The 27,125-nt window shown below is 38.5% G+C and overlaps 1 protein-coding gene and 2 pseudogenes across 1 annotated transcript; all 3 read left to right on the forward strand.

Annotated features, from left to right (window-relative positions):
- Positions 1-2,919: 2,919 nt before the first annotated feature.
- Positions 2,920-3,438, forward strand: LOC144250048 (proline-rich nuclear receptor coactivator 2-like; annotated as a pseudogene).
- A 12,358-nt stretch (positions 3,439-15,796) lies between these two features.
- Positions 15,797-16,596, forward strand: LOC113183215 (ADP-ribosylation factor-like protein 5A pseudogene; annotated as a pseudogene).
- A 4,864-nt stretch (positions 16,597-21,460) lies between these two features.
- Positions 21,461-23,836, forward strand: LOC113183214 (disintegrin and metalloproteinase domain-containing protein 25-like). The gene is made up of 2 exons (XM_026389471.2): positions 21,461-23,500; positions 23,606-23,836. The coding sequence occupies exons 1-2, from the start codon at positions 21,461-21,463 to the stop codon at positions 23,834-23,836; spliced, it is 2,271 nt and encodes a 756-aa protein (XP_026245256.1).
- Positions 23,837-27,125: the final 3,289 nt, after the last annotated feature.

The raw sequence follows: 27,125 nt of genomic DNA on the forward strand, positions 1-27,125 counted from the left end.
GATAGAGATACTACCCTGCATTCTATAAGATCATAATGGAATGAAATTAGAAATCAATGATGAAATAAAAAAATAAAAGATACTCCAACATCTGGAGACTAAATAATATGCTATTGAATGAAGAATGGGTTGCAAAAAACATCAATGAGGAGACTAAAAAATTCTTAGAGGTAAATGAGAACACTGATACAATATATTGAAATCTCTGGGACACTATGAAGGAGTACTAAGATGAAAGTTCATTGCATGGAGTTCATTCCTTAAAAGAAAAAAAAGTCAACAAATAAAATAACCTAACATTACATCTCAAAGCCCTAGAAAAAGAATAAATCAACACCAAAAGCAGTAGGAGACAGGAAATGATTAAAATCAGAACTTAAATCAATGAAATTGAAACAAAAGAAACAATTGAAAAAAATTGACAAAACAAAAAGTTGACTCTTTGAAAAAATAAACAAAATTGATAAACCCTTAGCCATGCTAATAAAGAGGAGAAAGAAAATTCAAATTACTAACATACGTGATAAAAAAGGAAGTATCACAATAGACACTATAGAAATACAGAAGATAATTAGAAATTATTTTGAAAATTTGTACTCCAATAAAATAGAAAATATCGAAGGCATTGACAAATTTCTAGTCATATGATCTATGCAATTTTAACAGATCAATTTCAAGCAGTGAAATAGAAGACACCAATAGAAGCCTACCAACCAAGAAAAGCCCATGACTGGATAGATACAGAGCTCAGTTCTACAAAACCTTCAAAAAAGAACTAATACCAATACTTTTCAAATTATTTCATGAAATAGAAAAAGAGGATAGACTTCTAAATTCATTCTATGAGGCCAATATCATCTTGATTCCAAAACCAGGCAAAGACACATCAAAGAAAGCAAACTTCAGACCAATATCTCTAATAAAGATAGATCCAAAAATTGTCAATAAAATTCTGGCAAATTGAATACAACAACATAACAAAAAGATAGTGCACCACGATCAAGTGGGTTTCGTCCCAGGGATTCAAAGTTTGGTTCAACATACAGAAATCAATAAATGTAATTCATCACATCAATATACTTAAAGATAAGAATCATATGATAATCTCAATAGATTAAGAAAAAGCATTCAACAAAATACAGCACCCTTTCATGTTCAAAACACTAAAAAAAAAAAACCTAGGGATAACAAGAATACATCTCAACATTGTAAAACCTATCTATGCTTAGCCCTAGGCCAACATCATTCTAAATGGAGAAAAATTGAAAGTATTCCCTCTGAAAACTGGAACAAGGCAGGGTTGCCCTCTTTCACAACCTCTATTTAACATAGTTCTTGAAACAATGGCCAGAGCAATTAGACAGATGAAAGAAATTAAAGGGATATGGATAGGAAAAGAACTCAAATTAGCACTATTTGCTGATGATATGATTTTCTACCTACAAGACCCCAAAAATTCCACCAGAAAACTTCTAGAACTAAAAAATGAAATCAGCAAAGTGGCAGGATATAAAATCAACACCCATAAATCAAAGGCATTTTCGTATATCAGTGACAAATCCTCTGAAAGGGAAATCAGTAAAACTACCCCATTTACAATAGCCTCAAAAAAAATACTTGGGAATCAACGAAAGAGGTGAAAGACCTCTACAATGAAAACTATAGAACACTAAAGAAAGAAATCAAAGAAGACCTTAGAAGATGGAAAGATCTACCTTGTTCTTGGATAGAATTAATATTGTCAAAATGACCATACTACCAAAAGTACTATATAGATTTAATGTAATTCCAATCAAAATCTCAATGACATTCCTCATAGAAATAGAAAAAGCAGTTATGAAAATCATCTGGAAAAATAGGAGACCCAGAATAGCTAAAGCAATCCTTAGCAAGAAGAATTAAGCAGGTGGCATCACTATACCAGACCTTAAACTACACTACAGAGCAACAGTAACAAAAACAGCATGGTATTGGCACTAAAATAGACTTGTAGACCAATGGTACAGAATAGAGGACACAGAGACAAACCCAAATAATTACAGTTATCTTATATTAGACAAAGGTGCCAAAAACATATTGAAAAAGGATAGCTTCTTCAACAAATGGTGCTTGGAAAACTGGAAATCCATATGCAAACAAAATGAAATTAAAGCCCTATATCTCACCATGCACAAAACTCAATTCAAAGTGGATCAAGGACCTAGGAATTAAACCAGAGATTCTAACCCTAACAGAAAAAAAAGTAGGCCCAAATCTCCATCATGTTGATTAGGCCCCGACTTCCTTAATAAGACTCCTATAGGGCAAAAATTAATATCAAGAATCAATAAATGGGTGGATTCAAACTGAAAAGCTTCTTCTCTGCAAAAGAAACAATCAGTGAGGTAAATAGAGAACCTACAGAATGAGGACAAATTTTTACCATACACACATCAGATAGAGCACTAATCTCTAGGATATATAAAGAACTCAAATCTTAACACCAAAAAATAAATAACCCAATCAATAAATGGGCCATGGAACTGAACAGACACTTCTCATAAGATGATTTACAATCAATCAACAAATACATGAAAAATGTTGAACATCTTTAGCAATTAGAGAAATGCACATCAAAACTACTCTTAAGATTTCATCTCAAGAAGGTCGGCTCTCAGACGCCGGGTGGTCAGCAGCCAGCTCCTCGTTGCTCCTGGGCTTTGTTAGATCCTTGCCTCATCTCTCCCTGGAAAAGAGAGGGAGGGAGGCTTCGACGTCGAGAGGGAGCCGTGCAATCCGAGCTTGAAGTCGCTAGGACTTCTCTCAAACTTGTGTGCTGAGGAGACTCAGACGTTGGCCTCAGCTCCTAGGCTGAACTCAGCAGATTGGCCCACGAAAACTTCTATATTGAGACAAAGGAAAGGATCCATCAGAAAACAACACCTATTATTTTGGGCTTGGCAGCAAGGAAGAGGACAGGTAGTGGAAATCCTGTAATCGGAAAAGCAGACTGAAAGGTGACAAAGAAGCTGAAGATGGGTGGTGGAGAGAGGTAATAACATTCCAGCCCCTCAATCTAGAAATGGTAGTAAGAACCAACAGCAGCTTAATAGAAGACCAAGGATCAGAATTCCCAGATGAAAATTGTTTATAAAAAAAAAAAAAAAGAAAGAGGACATGGTTACAACTCATCAGCAGCTGCATAGCTAGGCCACGCAAAATGGGGGGAAGAACAAAAATTTTCCAAGTAATCCAAATTGGAATGCTAGCTTATCAAGTCCCACCCTACTTTTTAAGTCTCAAGTTAATCAGAACTATGCTGGAGCCAAATTTAGTGAGGCACCATCACCAAGTGTTCTTCCTAAACCACCAAGCCACTGGGTTCCTGTGAACTTTAATCCTTCAGACAAGGAAATAATGACATTTCAACTTAAAACCTTTCTTAAAGTCCAAGTATAAAATGATATAAAGTACTAATGTTTAAATTTAGTTTACAAAAAGTTGTCAGTTGGTCTGAAACAAATTACAGATTCACTAGGGAGTTGACCAATTTGTGTAAAACTGCTTATTAATGTAAGAATATCAATCAAATTTCATCTCATTTGTTTTACATATTGTGTGCACTGTAATGTAACGGTGGTTATCAGTGCAACTTAAAATAACTGTACTTGATAGTGTTCTCAATTGAATAGCTTTTAAGTGAAAACCAAGTTTATATTGGGAATGGTAAAGGAATCAACTTTTTATATTTTTATGGGGGGAATATAGTAAAAGATTCATGGAGAAGTAGATTTACGTGTAGTAAATCAGATTAAGCATCTAGCTGAGACAAGGATTGAAAACTAGGTGGACATTTGAAAGTTTAATGTCCCAGAAAGCCAAACTAGTAACACGCCAACAACTTAATGCACTGCCAAGAGAGAATGTGAATTTTTAATAGTTGTATTTTACTAAATTGCACAGTGATGAATGTGTAAAGAGCCCTTGGAGTTTACTAGAACAAGGCACAGTATACATAAGGTGCCTTGTTTCTTAAATTGCAATGGATAGGTGTCTGCCAATAGTTGCACCCAACCATTTTTTATAGAAATAGTATTGAGCACTTGATAGCTTTCAAAAAAATACATTTTTTTTTTGTTTTACAGCACTGCACAAGCTATTCTGACAGTGATCTGGCCTCATACCCCTGCAAATCTTAAAGTGGGGAGCTGTATAATGTGAAAGTTCAAAGTACCTTGGGAAGAAGAGCCATGTAAATACACATAATAAACTTGTAGCATATGTAAAGTCTTCTTGGCCTACAAAAAATAGAATATTTTAGTATGAATTTTCTGAATATAAGACCATGGACTGTTTTTTTATACTATGGCCTAATTTCAAAGGTCCAGAATTGTTTTTAAAGTTTGCCCTCAAGCTAAAGTGCCCGTGTATGTGTGTCATAATTGATTTGGTTGTAAACTATATTACAAAGTAAATCCTAGTGTAATAAGTTTTGTATTATAAACAAAAAAGTCTCAGCTGCTAGAACATTTCCTAATTTTAGGAAATGTAAAATGCAGTACAGGATTCCTCTACTCTCTAGTCTATAAACCCAAAGATTCATTTTGGCTTTCACAAGTTCTTGTAACCAATGATACAAATCAAAATTGTATTTGGTGCCAGTGAGTTTATTTTTTTCTGGTCATGAGTAAGTACAACCCAGGGGACCACTTAATGCAAAAGGTGTAATCTCTTGCATAATACCCCTTTAGGCATGTTTTACCAATCTTAAGGGAAAGATGCTAAATATGACAGTCTAATAGCAAGTTAGAAAAGTACATGGGCCAAAAAGTTCTGATAATGCCCTGCTTTCTAATTTGGCATCTTTTTTGATGTTTTAATATAACAGGCTAAGTTATACTTCACTAAATGAATTTTTTTAAGAGAGAGGGAGAGAGGGAGAGAGAGAGAGAGAGAGAGAGAATTTTAATATTTATTTTTTAGTTATCGGCGGATACAACATCTTTGTTTGTATGTGGTGCTGAGGATCGAACTCGGGCCACACGCATGCCAGGCGAGCGCGCTACCATTTGAGCCACATCCCCATCCCCACTAAATGAATTTAGATGAACTATTGCCCAAGTCAAATATTGAATATACTAAAGGCAAAAAAAAATTCATCTCATTCCAGTCAGAATGGCAGCTATTAAGAATACAAACAACAGTAAGTGTTGGCGAGGATGTGGGGGAAAAGACACACTCATTCATACATTGCTGGTGGGACTGAAAACTGGTACAGCCTATATGGAAAGCAATATGGAGATTCCTTGGAAAACTGGGAATGGAATCACCTTTGATCCAGCTATACCACTCCTCAATATATACCCAAAGGACTTAAAAAACAGCATGCTACAGGGACACAGCCACATCAATGTTTATAGCAGCACAACTCACAATTGCTAAATTGTGGAACCAACCTAGATGCCTCTCAGTAGATGAATGGATAGAGAAAATGTTATATATATAACATATGTATATAAATATTACAGAGAATTAAATGAGAATAAAATCATGACGTTTGCAGGTAAGTTGATGGAGTTGGAGAATATAATGCTAAGTGAAGTAAGCCAATCCCAAAAAACCAAAGGCTGAATGTTTTCTCTGATATAAGGATGCTGATTCATAATGGGGATGGGAGGGCATGAGAGGAATAGATGAACTCTGGATAGGGCAAAAGGAGGGAGGGGAGGGAAGGGGACATGGAGGCAGTAGAATAAGATGGACATCATTACTCTAAGTACATGTATGAAGACATGAATGGTGTGACTCTATGTTATGTACTACCAAAGATATGAAAAATTGTGGTATATATATTTAATCTGAATTGAAATAAATTCTTCTGTTATAATAACAAATTAGAATAAATTTTTAAAAAGAAAGGAGTTAGCTTTTAATTTGTAAGCTAAGAAATAACAAAGTCAAGTAAATGAAAATTAAAAGTAGCAGGTAATGGCCCTCTCTCTCATGCATATCCCCTTGGCTCTTATTCTTTCAATAGTAAAGATAATCCTGACTGCAAATCCAAATGCTGGAAATGAGGGCTTTTTTATTTTTCTTTCCCCAGAGCCTGCTGTATGGCAGGCTGGATAGATTGGAGAAGTAATAGCTTGGAAGCAGCCCTCAAACCATAATTGAATTGCTAGGTAATAAATAAAGTGTGAAGCCTTAACCCAAGTCCATGTCATAGTAGATCCAGTAGATCTATGGACTACCAGGTAGAAATTTCTTCGTTACATAAGGGCCTATTCAAAATTTTATACCTATAACTGGCAAAATCTAGTCCCTGGCCTTTATTATGAGAATAACCACATTGGAACTCCCTGAAAAGACTCCCACCTTCCATGAAGAAAACCTAAGAACTATATCATATATTAAGTAGAATGATGGGAAGTTGGAAATATGGTCCCTACACTAAGGCATTTAAATTTCATGTAAGAAGTTAGCCCCAATAATGTCCATGTTCAAAATGTGTGGGTCAGGAAGACACTTGGGAAATCTGTGCTTTCCATCTCCACAAATTTTGGCAATGCTGAGCCAATAGATCTGGACCCCGAGAAGGGGAGGAACCCATCTACAAAAAGGTAAAATAAGGGTCCCACAAAATCTAAAGTAACCTATTCTCCATTGTCTTTTTTTAGCTTCTTCTTCTAGGGGAAAAAAAATAAAGCCTCTGATATACATGAGGATAAAAGGGTTCTATTACATGAGTAGTCAGGGACAATTATGTCCTGCAAGACGTTCATAGAGGCTTTCTCTAGCCACTAAGGCATGCGTGCCCACTCTTAAACCTTTAATCTGGAAAGTTCACTGAAAGCCCATATGTTGAAAGCTTGGTTCCCAGCCCATGGTGCTGTGGGCAAGTGGTAGAAATTCTTAAGAGGTGGGGTCCAGTGGAAAGTGTTCTGACTGTTGGGGGCATGCTATGGAAGGGTGTGTTGGAACTTTGACTCTTCTTCAATTTTCACTCCTGGCCATGATGTGAGTGGCTTTGCACCACCCTATGTTCCCTGCCATGGTGCAATGTCTCAAAGCAATGGGTTAATTGATCCTGGACTGGGACCTCCAGAATTGTGAACCAAAATAAATTTTTCCTCCTTCTAAGTTGATAATCTCAGGTATTTGTTATAGTAGTGAAACACCCATTTTCTGGAGGTATCAACAACTCCCCAAGAGAAGACCTGAATCAAAGCTGATGAAGCATGGCATGCAAATAGCATATTTTCCTCTCCACTAAGTGAGACAATTCTAAGCGATTTACATACTGTTTCCCAAAGTCACCAAGAAGAGTTAAGCTCCAGTTGACCATGTAGCACTGCTCTTGGTAACGGAACCTTTGCTCCCATCTCTTGTCTTAATTCCCTACTTCCTTTGTTATCCCAAATAAATTTCTTGCACTCAAATTCTTGGTTCCATGTCTTTTGAGAGAACACAAACTAAGCCATGTCCCTTTAAAATTTTTTTCATTAAAAACATGATTGAAAAAAAAGCATGTTGATAATTTTTTTAAAAAAATAGCTATAGTGCTCATTCACTACACCCACTTCAATAACTACTGGGGCAAGACATATTACAAAGCAATGTTCTAATTGTTACATGCTCAGAGTCATGAGCCAAAGATTCAATAAGATTTTGTTCTACCTTCTTTGAGAAAACAAGAAATTGTATACTTATGTTAAAAATCCATTTAAAGTGTTTAATTGTCCATTTAAAAATACTTATTTACAAAAGCTTATTTGCCCATTTTGTGTTGCTATAATACAGTACCTAAAACCAAGTACTTCATGAGGAAAAGTTTTTGTCTTATGATTCTGGTAAACACAAAGAACAAACAACATGGTATCAGCATCTGGCAAAGCCTTCTGGCCATTTCACTAAATACTGGATCAGCTGGCATAAGTGGGAGTAGCATATATGCAGAGAGGGGAAGCAAGAGACAGGAAGCAAGAGAATGAGCTGAAAAAGCCAAACTCACTTTATAACAACCAGTCTCACAGTACTAATCTAATCCCAGGAGAGCTAGAACTCTGGAGACAGCATCAATCCCATGACCTTCACCTTCCACTGTTATTACCCCCCCCCCACATACCAATTAAAGATTCACTACCTCTCATCATTGGGGACCAACCTTCCAGCCCATGAACCTCTGGCGGGGGGGGGGGGACAAACGATGTCCAAACCATAGCAACATATATATACATGGGCATTTCCCATTTGTATACTAAAGTGGACAAATTTCTGTTTTCTGAGAAGCTCATCTATGCAGAACAGCTTGAATCCACAATAAGACTGCTTTTCAGGCTAAGTTGTACTTTGCCTAACCAAAGAGGTGCCTTTCAAACTCTAGTCCACATCATTGGCTCTTCTGGGATCATGAAGGGCCCAAGCAGCAAAGCTATAGATTTCCAGCATGCATTTGCAAAATAGGTATCTACCTCCTTAGATATTCGTGCCAAACTCTCTTAAATATAAAAGGATGTGAAACCCCAACAAACTCCTACCACATGTGCACATGTGTGTGCATGCACACACACACACACACACACACACACACACATACACACACACAGAGGAAATGTTAGATGGTTACTCAATGTAGTTTTCATTGCCCTGAGTTGCTTTATCTAATGCTGGAATGTACTTATTAAATCTCATTTAAACCAGTATTCTCTATGATTCTATATGGGGCTCCAAGTCTCAGCACATTGGAACTAGAGAAAGAAACACTGTCAAGTTCAATTTAGTCAAGATGATCTCCCTAACAATACTTCAAAGATTGTATTCCCCTAATTCATACAATAGGATTAGGATATGCACTCAGTTTAAAAAGATTACTTTACCATTCTGATGATAATGCACAATTTTATTGCTATTAAACTCCTTTGGGGCTGGGGCTATAGCTCAGTGGTAGAGCATTTGCCTTGCATGTGGAAGGCACTGGGTTCAATCCTCAGCACCACATAAAAATGAAATAAAGGTATTGAGTCCATCTACAACTAAAAAAAATATTAAAAAAAAAAAACTCCTTTGTATAGTGTCTCAACCAGAGTTTCTCTTGGGAAAAGTACTTATGTTACTTTTTAAAAGAAATGTATACTAAGATTTGTATTTTTAACAAATCAAAACCAGTACCTTGGAGAGAATCCTAAGCCTACACTAAATGTCAACTTTTGGGATTTAAAAGTAATTTTGAGGGCTGGGGTTGTGGCTCAGCAGTAGAGTACTCGACTAGCATGTGCAAGACCCTGGGTTCGATCCTCAGCACCACATATAAAATAAAATAAAGGTATTGTGTCCATCTTCAACTAAAAATTAAAAATATTTAAAAAAATAATTTTGATAAATTATTTCCATTGATGGCATGATTAGATGAGTAAACATCCAATTGTTGAAATTTTTCAACCTCAAAGCCTAATTCAGCCTGTTTTGTATATTGCCTGTCTGGTTCAGTTTTCATTCTTCTTCTTTTTTTTTAATTTAGTATTAGAAATGCTTTCCAGTTCAATAGCCTTCCTCTCACCAAATCATTTTTATCTAATTCTCAACTACGTGCAAATTTTGGTTTTCCTATCTGGCCTCCCAGAGAAACTAAAATTGCAATTGTTACATTAAAACAGGGAGCCCCACAGATTATTCCTGAGACCCATACTAGAAGCATTTAATACAAAAAAGACAGATTTTTGCATATTTCCAATAATGATCACATACCTACCTTGGTTGTGACATAATTAAGCATTTAAAATTAAATGTAATTGCAAGATTTTTCTCTCCTGTCTTGTTTTTCTCCTATGAATTATTTTTGCACCAAAGCTCTTTGAATGATACATATGGTAGGAAGATGATAGACACTGGGCCAGCAAAAGGGGAGGCTGCATGAGCAGCATGCTGAGACTCTTTGGACCAGATAACAGTCATAGGTCATCCCTAGCATCCACTGCTCCTCACTCATGGAGGTGGCCCCATAAATGGAACTGTTGTTGAAGGTCAGCTTGGACAGAGTAATCTGGTTCAGAAAGGTCAATTCTTTAAAAGCCTTTAGTCAACAGTTTTAAGATGGCAGCATAGAGAAGGTCACTTTCCTGAATTCTCCATGGTGTGAAACCAAGAAAGAGACAGGAAAGGTGAAAGACAAAAGGGGGGTGGGGTGGGGACATTACTGTTATAATATTGAGCACTCAAAGTAGATCTGGAACTCAAGACGGTGGATATAATAAAATAAGGAAGAACACCCAGTGCATATTTCACTGCCCCTGCCAGAGGCACCACCAGAACTGTACCTCCAGGAGCAAAATGGAGGGATAAGGGAATTAAAGGATCCCATTTTTTTTCAGAATGCCTTTTCATTTATTGTGTAAAATGGAACACAACTTTTCATTTCTCTGGTTATACGTGATGTAAAGTCTCACCATGTATGCAGTCATACATGTATCTATGTTTATCTCATTCCACCATCTTTCTTGCCTCATGCCCCCTCCCCTAGTTCCTCCATTCTTCCCATGCCCCCACCCCCCAATTGTGGATCAGCATCCACTTAACAGAGAGAACATTCAGCATTTGGTCTTTGGGGATTGGCTTGCTTACTTCGCTTAGCATGATAGTCTCAAACTCCATGCATTTACCTGCAATGGCCATAGTTTTATTCTCTTTTAATGCAGAGTAATATTCCATTGTGTGTGTGTGTGTGTGTGTGTGTGTGTGTGTGTGTGTGTATATATATATATATACCACATTGTCTTTAGGATCCCATATTTTTAGGTGTGTCTAGATACAGAGTTTGGAGATCAAAGACAATGCCTACTACACTGAAAGGCACTATGCACAATATCCTCATACCGGAAAGAAACCACATCTCTTCCTATGTTGTTTGAAGGACAGAGGAAGGAATCATTTTGCAGCTGCGATGCAGGAGCCAGCAGCTGAGAGATCCAATTCCTGGAAAACCTGAGTCTGTTTCAAAATACAGGCCTGGCAAACCCACACTGCATGACATATAGTGTGCCTACGTGGACTAGGAGAAAATCAAACATGGAAAGAGATTTACACATGGGACAACTGGTAGAGGAAACTCTTCTGGCTCTCCCTCTCCTCCTCCAATCCGACTGCTTTCGGGACACGCTGAGAGAGAAGCATAATGGCTGGGGGTTTGAAAGGGCTGGAAGGAGAGATTGAGTTTGGAGACTGAATCTGAGACCAAGAAATATGGGACCACAGGTGAGGCAGTGGACTAAGAATTGACTCTTCCACCACAAGAGTGGAACCCAGGGGAGAACCCTGGAGTACAGTCTTCCAGTGTGAACCAGCACTTGGTGGGCCCTAAAGGTGGGCTCATTTAAAATCTTCAGACCAACTGGCGTTCAGTGAAGAGCCTGTAGCCTACCTAAACCTAAACCCTGCCCCCACTTACCCAATTACCTCTCTCACCCTAGCAACCCCACCCTGAGGGTGGTGCATGATGCTCTAGATGTCCCTGCCTACCAGTGCTGAGAAGGGTAGCAGAGAATTATTTGAACTCCAACAGAAACAATTTTATAACTTTTCATCAAGATATTTTTTTCATTTTTTCTTTTCTGTAATTGTTAGCTTAATGGTTTATGGACATTTAAACATATTCATGTTGCTTTTTCTCACTTCTAGCATTTTTTTTGAAAATATTTTTTAGTTGTCAATGGACCTTTGTTTTATCTTATTTATTTATATGTGGTGCTGAGAAGCAAATCCAGTGACTCACACATGTCAGGCAAGGGCTCTACCACTGAGCCACAACCCCAAGTCTCTTTTCACTTCTTTCTTTTGCTAACAGTCGATTTCTATTGTTCTCTTTCATTCTTCCTTTAATTTACTCGTATCTTCTCTTCTCCTCATCATAATCATCACATCCTATATCACTTCTGTTCTGTCCCTGTAAACCATTCAAAATTGTAAACTCTTTTGCTAACTTACTGTTTTTATCATAGGCAATAACTGATCGTATCATTTTCTGTAACAAAATATCTGAGGCTGAGTAAATCATAAATAAATGCAGTTTATTTAACTCAGTTTGGGGACTAAAAGTCCAAACCAGCTCCATCATGTCAGCCTCTACTGAGGCCTTTCTGAAGCAACATAACCTGGCTGATGGCATCATGCAGCAGGTAATTGCAGGAGTGGCCAGTGGCACATGGGGAAGAGATCACATGGTAAAAAAGAACAAAAGAGAGCAAGGTAAGGAAGCCAAATTTGCTTTACAACAGCACATTCTTACTGAAGCATCTGTTGAAATGTCTTCTCCTACATTTCCAATTTTATTTACACCTCCTCATTTTTTTGTTAGTTTAGCTAAAGGGTGGTTTTTGTTTGTCTGTCTGTTGTTTTGTTTTTTGGTACCAGGGATTGAACCCAGGGGTGCTTAAACCCTGAGCCACATGCTTAGCCATTTTTATTGTTTATTTTGAGATAGGTTTTGCTAAGTTGCTTAAAGCCTCCCTAAATTGCTAAGGCTGGATTTGAACTTGTAATCCTCCTGCCTCAGCCTCCTGAGGATCTGGAATTTCAGGTGTATACCACTGTGCCTGGTGCTAATGGGTTGTTTGATTCTTTCTTTATAACTTTAAAAAAAATCTTAGCTTTATTGATTTGTTCCTATTCTTTATCTTTTCTCTGCTCCAATCTTTGTGATGTCCTTCATTCCACTAACTTTGGGCTTAGTGTTCTCGAGACTACACTTGTAGTTCCTTGAGGGTAGTTGCTATAGACTGCCCTTATTATAGGATGCTTTTCCTGAATCCTATAATATTTTGAATGTTGTGTTTTCATTTCTGTTTGACTCAAGATATTTAAAAAATTTTTCTTTATTCACATCTGACCCATTGGTTTTGCAATGTGTAATTTCCACACAGTTGAGGATTTTCCCAGTTTTCCATCTATTCTTAACTTATGATTTCATTCTGTTTTGGTCAGAAGAGATATTTAACATAATTATAATCTTTTAAAATTGTTGTGATTTTTTTCTGGAATGTAACTTGTGATCAGTCCAGCAAAATGTTCTCTGCATGATTGAGCAAAATATATATGCACTGCAGCTGGGTGGCATGTTCTGTTCATGTCTCTTAGGTTTATTTATTCTATAGTGTTGTTCACATGTGCTATTTACTTATTAACCTTTGGCCTAATATTATAGCCACAAGAAAGCAGGACATTGAAGTCTCTCGCTATTTTTATATTTTTATTTCTCTCTTTAGATCTGTCAAAGTTTGTTTCAGATATTTAGGTGCACTGATGTTCTACACAGAGATATTTATAATTGTCATATATCTCTCTGATACATTGACCTTTTATCACTACATGATGACTTTATCTCTTCTGACAGTTTTTGACTTAGCATCCATGTTCTCTGATATAATTCAGTGTCCATATGAAAGGGGGAAATTTTGGACAGAGGGAAAACAGCAAGTAGAGATTAGAATTATGTGGTTGCAGACCAGGGAACTACCAGAAGCTGGGAGAGAAGGCTGAATTAAATCATTCCTTAACAATTTTAGAGGCACAAGGGGCTTGAGGATACCACGACGTTAGACTATGGCTTCTAAAACTGTCATACAGTAAATTTCTTTTTCTTGTTAAGCTACATTATATACCTTTGCTATTACAGCCCTAGCAAAATAATAAACATGAAAAACCATCAAATCAAGTTTGTCTCTAAGAACTAGTGGTAAAAAACTAAACTAGTGTGTGTGTGTGTTGGGGGTGAGGGGGGAGGCAAGAGAATCCAGCTGCAGATATGCTTTGTCTCTGAGTCATTCATTGGCCTTAGGAAGAAATATGTAGATGAATGCTGATGTCTGAGTGTCTCTGAATAGGTTCAAAAACAAAATTTAATGGAACTTGAATTCCTTCAACAGTTCCAAAGTATGATTCAATGTTGAAATAAACTGAGACCAGGGTAGTAGTGGTTTGAGCAAAAGTGCATAGTGTGTATGAGGAAAATATCAAATAGGAATAAGGAAATGAGTCTTATTCATATTGAACTGTTATTGGAATACAATGAAAGTAAGGAAGTCAGGGCCTTTTATACTGAGTAGTACGTAGCTTTAATAGAGACAATGGAGCCAGAGTGAAGAGGAATTAGAGGTTGTTGCCATGCTCTGAATTCTGAAAGATTCTTGTTGCTAGGAAGCTCAATCTAGAACTCAATCAAATGAGAGACAATTGAAAGGGAAGGGATTCATATTTCTCTTTGTCATGAGAGTTCTCAAAAAAGTCTTTGTTGGTGGGTATTAGAAATGAGACATAAAGAAGGCTGTACCTAGAAATGATCATGGGAATCATCACTTCATCTATTGGTAAGTTATTCAAGAATTTAGCTCTAAAGAAGAGAAACTCAAATAAACAGGACATGAATGAACACAAACTCGCCCACCCTACTTCACCACCACCCTGAAAAACCATAATTTCTTGAGAGTTATTCAGATCTTTAAGAGCATTAAGCACTTTATCATTTCTTATTCTACTTTATTGGCTTGGGACACAGTGAATCATTTTTAATGTATTGTTACTCAAGTTTGAAAACACTGAATTAGACTAATATTAAATAAGAGTGAGGAGCCATGAGCAGTGGCGTGGTGTAGGACTATAATTCAAACGGCTTGGAAGGTGGAGGCAGGAGGATCACAAGTTCAAAGCCAGCCTCTGCAAAAGTGAGGTGGTAAGCAACTGGGTGAGACCCTGTCTCCAAATAAAATACAAAATAGGACTGGGGATGTGTCTCAGTGGTGGAGTGCTCCTGAGTTCAATACCCAGTATGCTCCCCCACATACACACACAAAAAAGAGGGAGGGTCAGTGGTAATTAGAACAGGTAGATGGACGCATTGTTGAAGTTTTTGGCATATGATAATCAACTTTGAAGACTCTGTACTACCAGAATATTATTTCACTTGATGAATGAAAAGATTATATTCCCTCAGGGTCTTTGCACCTGGAGTCACTATATAAAACAATGTCATGAGTGAAAAAAGGCTGGCTTGAATTTTGTTTTCAGTTTGTTTTCCTATTACCTGCTTGCAAGATGAGGTCTTAAGAATACATTGTGAGGGGGCTGGGGTTGTGGCTCAGGGGTAGAGTGTGCCTGCATGTGTGAGGCCCTGGGTTTGATCCTCAGCACCACATAAAAATAAATAAATAAATAAATGTGTCCATCTACAACTAAAAAATATTTTTTTCCAAAAAAGAATTCATTGTGAGAGATTTATTTTTGTTCACGCTCAACAAGGCACACAAGTAACCAATGACTATTTCCATCACAACAAAAATCTACACACTTGCCTAATTTTAAATACATATAAAGAGAGAGAAGGACAGCAAAGAAGCTGTTTAGAATTTTACTCATGATTTGGAGAAGCTGTCCTCAAACATGTCTTTTAGTGACCTTGCTTACTCCTGTAGGTTTTTGGCATTCGTGAAGTTAGCGGCCTCTTTACTTAATTATGTCCCCAAGCAATCAAAGTGCTCTCCTCCCTTGAAAGATGTGGGTAGTGACCAGCCTCAGCCGGGTGCCCTGCCACCTATCCTCTATGACAAAGAAAAATACCTGATCCTGTCCTAAATAGGCATTAAGTGAAGAATTCTTGGTTTTGCCACTTAAATTTACCGCGGTGGAAATCTGATAATAATAACAAATAGCAAAAACAAAGACAATATTGATTTTCATTTGAGGGAACATGTTGATGAGAAAAATTGAGTGAAAAAAAAAAAAACCAGAAAGTTGAGAAACGATGTAAACAACAAAGGCACAGGTTATTAAAAACATGGAAGTATTTAAAATCAATATCTGGCCCGGCACCCACCCGGCCCGCGTGGTTGACTGGCGGCTTCCGCCTCAGCCGCAGAGAGAACCTGGGAAAGGACGGTGGCCCGCGAGGCTCCTAGCGGTCAAAGCGGCCGCGATATCCCTGAGCCAGGCTAGTGAGGCGGCGTCGATGGAAGGGCCTCGCGTCGCACAGCGGACAGGTTCTAGGTCTCTGTCCACCCTTCTGCCTGGGCCAGAGGAGGCCAAACAGCCTGTGGGGCTGGAGGGGAGTCTGGTGCCTGAGAAGGGGAATTCTCTTCACCAGGATATGAAGACTATTCAATCACCAATTGCACAAAGTGATCCTTGTTGGTTTGGACAATGCAGGAAAACTACCATCCTTTACCAGTTTCCTGTGAAGGTTGTGCATGCATCCCCTACAATAGGAAGTTACACAGAAGAGTGATTAATAATACGCGTTTCCTACGTGGGACATTGGCTGCCAACAATCTCTGCATTTTTTTCTTGAATACTTACTACACCAACACGGAGTTTTGAATAATAGTTGTGGACAGTACAGAGAGGATTTCTGTAACTAGAGATGAACTCTACGAAAGCGCCTAAGGACCTAAGAAAAGCTGGATTACGGTTTTTTGCTAATAAGACGTGAAAGACTGCAGGACTGTAGCATAAATCTCCTAGTTTTTGAAGCTAACTTCTATTAAAGATCATGAGGGGCATACCCAGGCAGGTTGCACTCTTACTGGGGAGGGACTATGCCAAGAACTTGAATGGATGTCACGATTTAAGATTAGATGATCTCTACTGAGCTCTTCTCATAGACTTGTATAAACAAAGTGCTGGACTTTCCCTGAAAACTGCAAAAATTAATGGTTTAGATATACTTATAATGAACTGATTTAAATTTTTTTTTCTACAAGAGGAAAAATTTAAACCACTTATTTGCAAACAAGATGAAGTCTCATATTCCAATTTGCTTTCTCATTCGTTCCTTCCAAAATACTGTATGAAAGCTGCATTTGACATTTTACTCAATGAATCCTCTCAGGACAATGTATAGCCCGTGCTAAGTACAAAGGGAGAGGAAGAAAATTTGAACGTTAAGAGCTTTATTATCAATATTATCCCTCCTTAATTGAATATTGTTCTCTTCTTTTTTTTATTGTTGGTAGTTCAAAACATTACATCTATTTTGATATATTTCACAGTTTGATTCAAATTGTTCTCTTCTTGTTCCACTAAGTCAAAATACAAATCAGCACAGATACTGTTTCCAATATATTAAAATGTAATGTTACTTATGAAAAAAGTATTTTGCTTAAAGTTGTGTATGTATTATGTATATACCTCAAGTTCAAGTTAATAGCTTTGATTTATGTTCTAAAGAAAAGCAAATAATACAAAAATTAGTAATACCCTTAGTTACTGCCCTAATGTGATAAGTACTGGCATTAGTATTAAGTGCTTTTCCTCTGTATTGTACTAACCAACCCCTGCCTCAAATTATTGAGCGGCTCTTAAAAAAAAAAAAGATACAGGAAAAAAAACTTGACACTGTATACCTATTTTGGTTGATCAATAACACACGTAGAAACATGTAATCCAACTCAGTGAAATATCCGTCAAATCTGTGGCTTTACCAGGGACATGATTGCACAGTGAGCTTTACCAGATTATTATTTGTATTGGTTTAAATTACTGAATAGATTATTACTACATTCATCAATCATAGATTGCAATTAAAACTATCAGGTGATTTCTTCTTAATTGACAACTATTGTATAAAACATGACTACCCAGAGAGGTAACATTCTATAAATATTATTAATTTAGCTACAGTCTTTTGAAGTATTAAATTATATATGTCAAGCAGTTAAAATGAATTTGAGAGTACAAGTAAGACATAAAAATTTTCCAGGCAACATTTCAAATTTTTAAATTTGCAGATATCCTACTTCTTATCTTAGGAGTTGGAATACTTGTCAGTTTTTATTGTTGTTGTTTATTTGTTTCTGAAAGTTTTTGTCCATCTTCTTTCACTATGTAAATGCAATGTATAACAATTAATAATGCAAATTATTTTTGAATGCTGTTGGCTGAAAAATTGATTCACATATGATATATTATCTTACTAAGAAACAACTTGACCCAAAATAACTTTTGTTTGCTTAAGTTCTTTTTTTATGTATGAAAATTGAAGGTATTTTTGTCATGATTGTAAAGAGAATTATCCTGTATTAAAACATATTCTTGAGTACTCTATTTGTATCTTTTATGCCCTTAAAATTTGAAAGTTAATCCAAATTGGCATGTTTAGAATATTCAAGAAAAAAAAACTACTCTTTAAAAAATTTTTTTAGTTGTAAACGGACTTTTATTTTTACTTAATTTATTTATATGTGGTACGACGAATCGAACCCAGTGCCTCACATATGCTAGGCAAGTGCTCTACTACTGAGCCCCAACCCCAGTTCCAAATAACTACTTTTATTAAAATTTTTAAATTTTTTAGTTGCACATGGACACAATATCTTTATTTTATTTTTATATGGTACTGAGGATTGAGTTCAGTGCATGCATGCTAGGTGAGCACTCTACCACTGAGCCACAACCTCAGCCCCCCAAATAACTACTTTTAATACCAACCTTTTAAATTTCATGAAGATTCGGGTAGGAAGAATAGTATATACTCTAAGCATTGATAAAAATTTTAAAATGTATTTCTATAAAATGTAAATTGATGAGTATCTAAATCCAAGTTGGGTATGCTACATCAGTGTTAACTTTGGATGTTTCATGTTTTATATTTATGTTTTAATGTTCAAACCTCAATTAAAATATTAGTATTTGTCAGGCTTTTACAAAAGTAAATCCTAAATTACTAAGCTTTGTCCATATGTACTCCTACTTTTGAAATTACTTGTCATATATTAAAAATTCCCTTAAAAAAACCCAGGGGGGGGGGGAATCAATATGTTCCTGACTTCACCCTTTAGGCTGAGCTATCAGGCTATCTTATTCTAGTTCTGTGTATCTTCCCCTCTTACCCATCCTGCTAAATAGACTCTGCTGTGATTTATTTCCTTAGAAGTATTGGCCGTGTGTTGACACAGTGGTGAAAAAAGGTGAGAGCATTCCTCTAGATTGGTTTGAGCACTTCGGTCAACAGGGGTTGAACCAACGGAGTCTTGAGCTGGGTTATAGGAATGAAAGATCAGTGATGGGAACTTGAAAAATAGGAGAACATGGAAGGAAAATTATGTGTGTCCTCTATGAAACCGATGAATAATTTTTAATTAAGATTAAGTTATGGACAACTAATATGTGAGAGTTAAGATGGCCAAGCATGATGACATGATATAGGACATGATCAATGGCTAAAGACAGTTGACCACAAGTCGTAACAGAAACATACTCTCACACACCTGGGAGCTTGTGGTACTGAGGATTGAGCTCAGTGCATTCATGCTAGGTGAGCACTCTACCACTGAGCCACAACCCCAGCCCCCACAAATAACTACTTTTAATGCCAACCTTTTAAATGTCATGAAGATTTGCTTAACACAGCGAGAACGTAGATAAGATTATTGGTGGAGAAGAAAGTAGCAGTAGACACCCAACACCTTCTGGCTCAGCAGCACTGATCAGGAGGTTGTTGAGAGAATTAGGAAGAATAGGAAATAATGGTGGAAGGAGATGGCTGCTACTTTTGTGATTTAAAGTGGCTTTGGCAACCAAAGCAAGGTACGACTGAATATCTGATCTGTCAGACAGAGGGGTTTCTGAGAAAGGAAGACATCTCCCCTGGTGGGCTTCCCAATGTTGACTTATAAAATTAGGTTAAATTAACTAGGAAAAAGGAGTTCTCCATAAAGAAGTGTTAACAGGGGAGAGACTGCTGCTATGTTTCATGAGTAGATGATTCCATAGTGATAGGAAAAAAATATTAGAGAGAAAACACAAAGAACATCAAGATGAAATAAAAATTAAGGTGAAATGTGTCCTGGGTCCAGGAAGCAACAGGTGCTGAATCTGTGCTCTTTTGTGTTTGAATTTTTTACTATGGAAAGTGATGTTTGATCAGTGTGTTTTAGATCCCTCATTGTAGATTCCACATTCCTCTGCTGCCATTGTTGCTTTCTCCCCCAACCAGCATTGTGGTTCTTAATGTCACCACTTTTATGTTACCATTCCTTTAATGATGTCACAAGTACCATGGATACTTTCTCTAGGTCAAGACAAATAGGCATTTTATATGGAAACTATTGAATGAAATCTAACAGATTCTTAAAATATATCTTTGTTACAAACACTGTGTAAATTTATGTTGCATATCATTAACTTATTCCAGGTTGTATCATACTTTGATGTTTCCCAGGTGTGCTGCACAGTAACTGCATATGCTGCAGTATCTTTCCTACTTTGATAACAAAGTAACAAATCAGTATTATCAGACAGGAAGTGTGCTATTATCAGATTTCTCATTTGTACTCTTCCATTATAGGATATTTGTACTCTCAGAATGATTGTTTAATCTGTATTTTTGTAGGTTTTGTCATTTCTGAGACAAATCCATGGGAAGATTGATCTTGGAGCAGTTTCCTCAGGATCCTGAAATGCCAGGGATTTTGATGCCTATGCTCTGGTACAACATCATCTGCACCAAAACTTTCCTCCATTCTCCCAGGGTTCATTGATTTACTTTTCATATTAAGAGACACTTTATTTTGCTCCCACCCTCCCTATTTCTGTTCCTCTTCCAGATAGCTTGATCTACTTTTCCTTATATAGGGCCAGATATTTTGAAAATAGTATTTTGTGTATGAGTGTAATCATATAAAACACCTTTCAGTAACATCTATCAACCCAAGTTATGTATTCCCCCTTCCAACTCCACTATTGCTTGTTTTAAGGCCTGAAAATATCCATTATGAGCAGATTCCAATATTTTTGAAGGACAATTGATGCTTTGACATGGAAATCCAACAGAATTGGAAGAAGATCAAACAAAACATAATTAGTTGCATGGAAGCCCATATTAAGGATCATGAAGAAAAGTAATGTATATAAAATTGTTTTGTATATTTCTCCTGAGTAATGTGTGTAAATAGTCATTTGATATAGGAAAGGCAACTAATTATTATTTATTCCAAGTCAATTTGTATATATTGTAATTCCTCATCAAAACAAGGTATATATTCAGCTTTTCATTCAGACTCTTGTTTTAAATATTTATTGGGAAAATGTTCCCACTTGTACATGTATTTAGAGAATGGTTCATGAACCCACGAGTCCTTCGTCTATGTATGGCAATTTTCAACCAATGGGCAGTTGTCATTCTTTTCAACTCCCACAGTCTGACTCCACCTCACCAAAACTAAAGAGCAAATCCAGTGCATTATATGGAGTCATACCCTAAACCAAACACTAATGCATTTTAACCCATACCCTGCTATTCTTCTCCACCTTAGACTTTTCATAATTTAGCCACCCCATCTCTGCCCTTGTTTTCATTTTTTCTTTTAGTTGTGTTGCTCTGATGGATTGACCCTGCCAGAAGACATCCAATTAAAGGTCAGTGCTGCTTGCAACCAAATCAAAGGGAGGAGACAGGATAACAGCACCTCCTGCCCTGCCCCATTGCCTCCAGTCATAAACCATGATGGCTGTGGGTGAGGCCCTCGTGCATATGAGGATCACTGTCCTCCACCTCTGCCTGGGCATCTTGCTTTTCCTTTCTGGATGGGCCCAGATTGGCCACTCTCAACACCATAGCCTCCCAGAAGTAGTGATACCCTTGAGGATTACTGGCACCCATAGAGGATTGAGACCCCCTGACTGGATCTCCTACAGTCTTCACTTTGGAGGCAAGAAACACATTGTCCACATGAAGGCCAAGAAACTTCTGGTGTCCAAACCCTTCTCTGTGTTCACCTACACAAAGCAGGGTGCTGTGCTTGAGGACCACCCTTTTGTCCAGAGTGACTGCTACTATGATGGCTATGTGGAAGGGGACCCAGAATCCCTGGTTGCTCTTAGCACCTGTTTGGGGGGCTTTCAAGGTATGTTAGAGATCCATGACAATGTTTATGAAATCAAACCCAAAAGACTTTCTGCCACATTTGAACATCTGGTTTATAAGATGCACAGAGAGAAGACACAATTCCCACCCATGAGATGTGGACTAACAGAAGAAGAACTAGCACGACAACTGAAGCTCCAAAGGCGTGATAATTCCATTCTGAGGCAAAGTGGTTTTGAAGGCTGGTGGACCCACACATGGTATCTTGAAACAGTTTTGATTGTAGACTATCAGCGATTCCTTTATAAGCAAAGTAATGTTTCATTTGTTATACAAGAAGTATTTTTGCTTGTCAATAACATACATTCCCTTTTAAGTCCATTGGGTGTTGATTTGATTTTACTTGGAATTGAAGTCTGGAATGAAAAGAACTTTTTTGAAGTGAGTAACAACATATTTGGAACCCTGTATGAGTTTTGCAATTGGAAGAGAGACAACCTAGATTCTCGCATAAAACATGATCTTGCACATTTTTTGGTAAAACAAAATTTTGGTATGTATTTTGGCATAGCCTATGCTTCAACAGTATGCATACCTGGTTTGGAATGTGGAGTGGATAGTTTCCCAGATGATGACCTGTATGAAGTCTCACTTACCATAGCACATGAGATGGGTCATAATCTGGGTATGTACCATGATGTATGGATATGTCAATGTGGGCAACGCCATTGTATGATGTCTGAAGAACGATCAGATGGCACAAGATTCAGCAACTGCAGTTATGCTCAAATGTGGGAAAACTTTAAATTGATGAACTGTATGCTCAACGCACCAAAACAAGAGGACATCTTCAGGGGGACTGGCTGTGGGAATGGTGTGGTTGAAGAAGGAGAGGAGTGTGACTGTGGATCCCCAATTTTGTGTACAAACCATCCATGTTGTTCGGAAAACTGCACTCTGAAATTTGGGAGTGAATGTGCTTCTGGGCTTTGTTGCGAAGACTGCCTTCTCTTGCCACCAGGTCAAGTGTGTAGAGAAAATGTCAGTGAGTGTGATCTTCCAGAGTGGTGCAATGGCACCTCACCTGAGTGTCCAGAGGATGTGTATGTGCAGGATGGGGTCCGTTGCATGGGCGGTGGCTACTGCCATGAGAAGAGATGCAATGCACGTGACGAACAGTGCAGACAGATCTTTGGCAAAGAATCCAGGAGTGCACAGGAGAGTTGCTACACAGAAATGAACAGCCGAGGTGACCGCTTTGGTAACTGTGGTCTCAGTGATGACCACTATGTTATGTGTAATATATCAGATTTCCTCTGTGGAAGAGTTCAGTGTGAGAACGTGAAAGAAATTCCCTCTTTGAGAAGTCACACTACTGTACATTGGATTGACTTCAATGGTGTGACCTGTTGGAGTACTGACTATCATTTTGGGATGACCATACCAGATATTGGTGATGTGAAAGATGGCACAGAGTGTGGTAATGGACAAGTGTGCATACACCGGAAGTGTGTGTCTATGTCATTGTGGGCAAGTGATTGTTCACCAGAGACCTGTGCTATGAAAGGGATCTGCAACAACAAACACCACTGCCATTGTGACCCTAACTGGGAACCCCCAAACTGCACAAGAGATGGTCACGGAGGGAGTGTTGACAGTGGTCCACCCCCTGCAAAAGAAGTGCAAGAATGGAGAGCGAGGAAGAGAACACCGCTTTTTATATTACTTTATTGGCTCTTGTTTATATGTTTGTGGCTTTTAATTTTAATTACAAAGAAAACACAGCTTAAGAAAAAAGAGGAAAATGTGCAGCCTTCACCTAAGAAGGAACAGTTGGGTGCTCAAACTTCACCTGAGATGAAAGAGTTGGGTGATCAAACTCCTCCTGATATGGAACAGCTGGACAATAAAACTTCACCTGGGATGGAAGAATTGGGTGATCAATCTTCACCTGAGCTGCAACAGCTGAGGGCTTCGACTTCAACTTTATCTGAGGCAGAGGAGCTCAATGTTTAAACTTTATGAGGAACAGAAAAACAAAATTTTGCAATTTTGGAAAATAATCCGAATCCTCAATTAAATTCCCATCCATTAATATTAGTATCCTGGCAATAGACATGTTATTGCAGATTTTAGAAAGCACTGACAGAAAGTTCAGATCATTTCAAGATCATAAAAATTCAGTATTTAATATATGTAATTCCTAGCTCATTCCCACTTTTCACTATTTCAAGCAATTTTAGTAGTTTGTTTTGTTATTTCTTTCTATTAACTGTACTGGGGATTGAATTCAGAGCCTTGCTCTCACTAGGTAAGCATTCTACCACCAAATACCTCCCACCCTAGTGGTTTATATTTCATGGATATGGTTCTTTGTGTTTCTTTAGCAAAGGCCTACAGCATGGATGGGTCAAGTGTGTATGGGGGGGTGCATGTGTACTCGACATCTCTCAATTCCAAACCACCTTCCCTTCTCATTCTGCTCTGTCACATGGTGTCACAAATCACACCCCTTTGCAGTCCTCCCTAGCCTTTTCTTCCCTTGGGGGAACCAGAGAGAGACTGGATGCCTGTGGGAACTGCTTGAAGTTTGTATCAGCATCATATCAGTGTTTTCATCTAGGCAGCTGTAGTAGCTTTCAGTCTGAGTGTTATTAAATATCATCAGCATCTTGTGGTTACCTCAGGGGTGTGGTTTCTTATTTTGTGATTGAATTCTGAGGGCTATAAAACTTACCTTTGTATGATGGAGAACACAGGAAGGAGTCAGACATCAGAAGATTTGAATTTTTTCACCAATTCTCTTTAACCTCTTGAGAATATGATTTAAACTTAAGGAGAATGTCTTTGTAATCTCTAAACAGGATCAAAGCACTTGCCTCTCAACTCCTTTGCAACTTTGATTATAAAATAGGATAAGAAGATATTTATAATTATATATAGGATGTAATAAGTCTTGGTAAGTTTAATTTTCTCTGGGGAAAGAAGCCTAGAGAACTCTAATTAATCCTTAAAAACCATACTTGGACATCATCAGAGAGCTGGGGAAGATCAAACTGTAAGAAATTCTGAAGTGAGTTGAGAATCAACAGGCATTCTTTTCTCTGGAGAACTAGTGGATGCTGGATGTCAATTGAAGATGAGATCTGGTCCAGTGAGAGGAAGAGAAGCAGAACTCAAGTCCTCCGAGTTACTTCCCAGGGCTGCATTCGTAAAGTAGACATTTGGAGGTTTGAACTTGTATTCAGTCCCATCAGCCATATTTCATGGAATTGTGGGATACTGGTGAGCTTGTGTGAAATTTCTGAAAGGTGTATTTTCCTAAATCCATGTTATATTTTGGACACAAGACACAGTAAAGTGGCTTGTCTCAAGCACATTGAGTTTCTCCAGTAAGACACTTACTGGATTCTGGCCTTTTATTTCACAGAAGGCTGAAGAGGTAGACTGTGAACATTTAGATGGTAGAGATTGATCCCTATAATCCTTCAAAGCTGAGCAGTTAGTTCATGTACACTCCCAAGTGAAAGTCGAGCAGGCCCATATCTGAGCAGTGCTCTATAAGTAAAGATTAAGTTGGGAGCCATGCTCTCCTTCTCCCCTCATATATGCTTCCATCCGGACTTGCCTGCCACTCCCCAGATCCTTCCCCTATTCCATGAGCCAGTGCCTTCCCATTACCCCCTAGAGATGGACCCTACTGTCTGAGATGTTTCAAGTCCTTCTGTAGCCCCACACCATGAGCCCATTCACATCCATCTCAAAACATTTTTTTTTAAAGAGAGAGAGAGAGAGAGAATTTTTTAATATTTATTTTTCAGTTCTTGGCGGACACAACATCTTTGTTTGTGTGTGGTGCCGAGGATCGAACCTGGGCAGCATGCATGCCAGGTGAGCGTGCTACCACTTGAGCCACATCCCCAGCCCCCATCTCAAAACTTTTTGCAGAACAGCTTTGATCACATTCTTCCATTAGCTTTGTTCTCCCCTCCAAGGATTTGAGCTGCTTTGGGATCCTGGCCTGAGGGCCGGAGGACAATTACCAACCACACGCCTTCTTCCATTTACCTAGTGCTCTTCTTCTTCTTTGTCCACACTCCAGACTCATTTGGGTACAAGTCTCCTCTCTAGAACTTAGATCTTGGCCCCGCACCAAGGTTCTCACCCATCCCTTCCCCTTGATGAGTTCACTCCAGCTTGCCATGGGGAACTCCCAATCCCTTCCCCTTGGCGAGTTCACTCTTGGATCTTGGTTCTCAGGTCCTCAGCAGAGGTCACGAAAGCCCTGGCCAGGCAACCAAGACTCTCTATGGGCAAAGCCCAGGACTAGGGAAGTAGTGGGTGACTCCCTTCTCAGTCCCAGACTCCAACTCACCATAGGGAACGCCCAAATCCCATCTGACTCAACTCTTGGCTGCCTCCTCACCCACTGAGCCTCACTCCATTTGGCTCCTGATCTAAAGGCCCAAAGACCAATTCAACCTTCTAATCTTCATGACTTTTGTACAGGATTTCTTCTTTCTCTACTCTAACCCTTCCCTTTGCTCACCTTGCTCACCTGCCCAGCTTCTACTTGCCACTAAAGCTCTGGATTCCTCCACAGACCCTACTTCTAGCATGGGACCCAGAACTCTCCTATATTGTAAAACCCTAGGCAGCAATCTCCCTGGCTGAGGCCACACTGAAGCTAACGTTGACAAAAGACAGACTGAGTAGACTTGATAGGGGACCTAAGGGGGGAAAAGTGTCAATTTAACTTTCCCCTTGTCTACCAACATTGGCTGCAACCTCTCATTAAGGAGTCAAAGAAATTCACCTTTGGTGCCCCACTCACCATCCTGGCACCCCAGAACCTAAAGGAACTCCTCATCTATAAGGGCTTATATTCCTTACCCCCCTGCTGCCTTTTATCTCTACAGATTTCCCTGGTGGAAGATCCCAGTCTTACTTTCCACACGTGCTCACCTTTAAACCCTGCTACTCTCCCCTCTGCTCCTCACAACTCTTCTGTCTCTTCTCCTCTTACCCATTCATGCATTGAAACTCTGGAGGAGTTTCTTCCACATCCCTCCTATGTATAGGAAAGTCCCTTGCTCCAGGCAACATACACAGGGTTCACAGATGGCTCCTCCTTCCTTCAGGAGGGAGTTCATCAGCAGGGTATCTAATAGTTTCTCTAACCTCAGTTGTGGAAGTGGCTGCCCTCCCCAATAATACATCCAGTCGGCAGGCTGAACTTGTTGCCCTCATCAGAGCCTTCCCTTTGGCAAAGGGAGCCTCCCTCAATGTCTACACTGACTCTAAA

This window comes from Urocitellus parryii, chromosome 14 (genome assembly GCF_045843805.1).
Source record: "Urocitellus parryii isolate mUroPar1 chromosome 14, mUroPar1.hap1, whole genome shotgun sequence".
In the NCBI taxonomy this organism is placed as follows: Eukaryota; Metazoa; Chordata; class Mammalia; order Rodentia; family Sciuridae; genus Urocitellus; species Urocitellus parryii.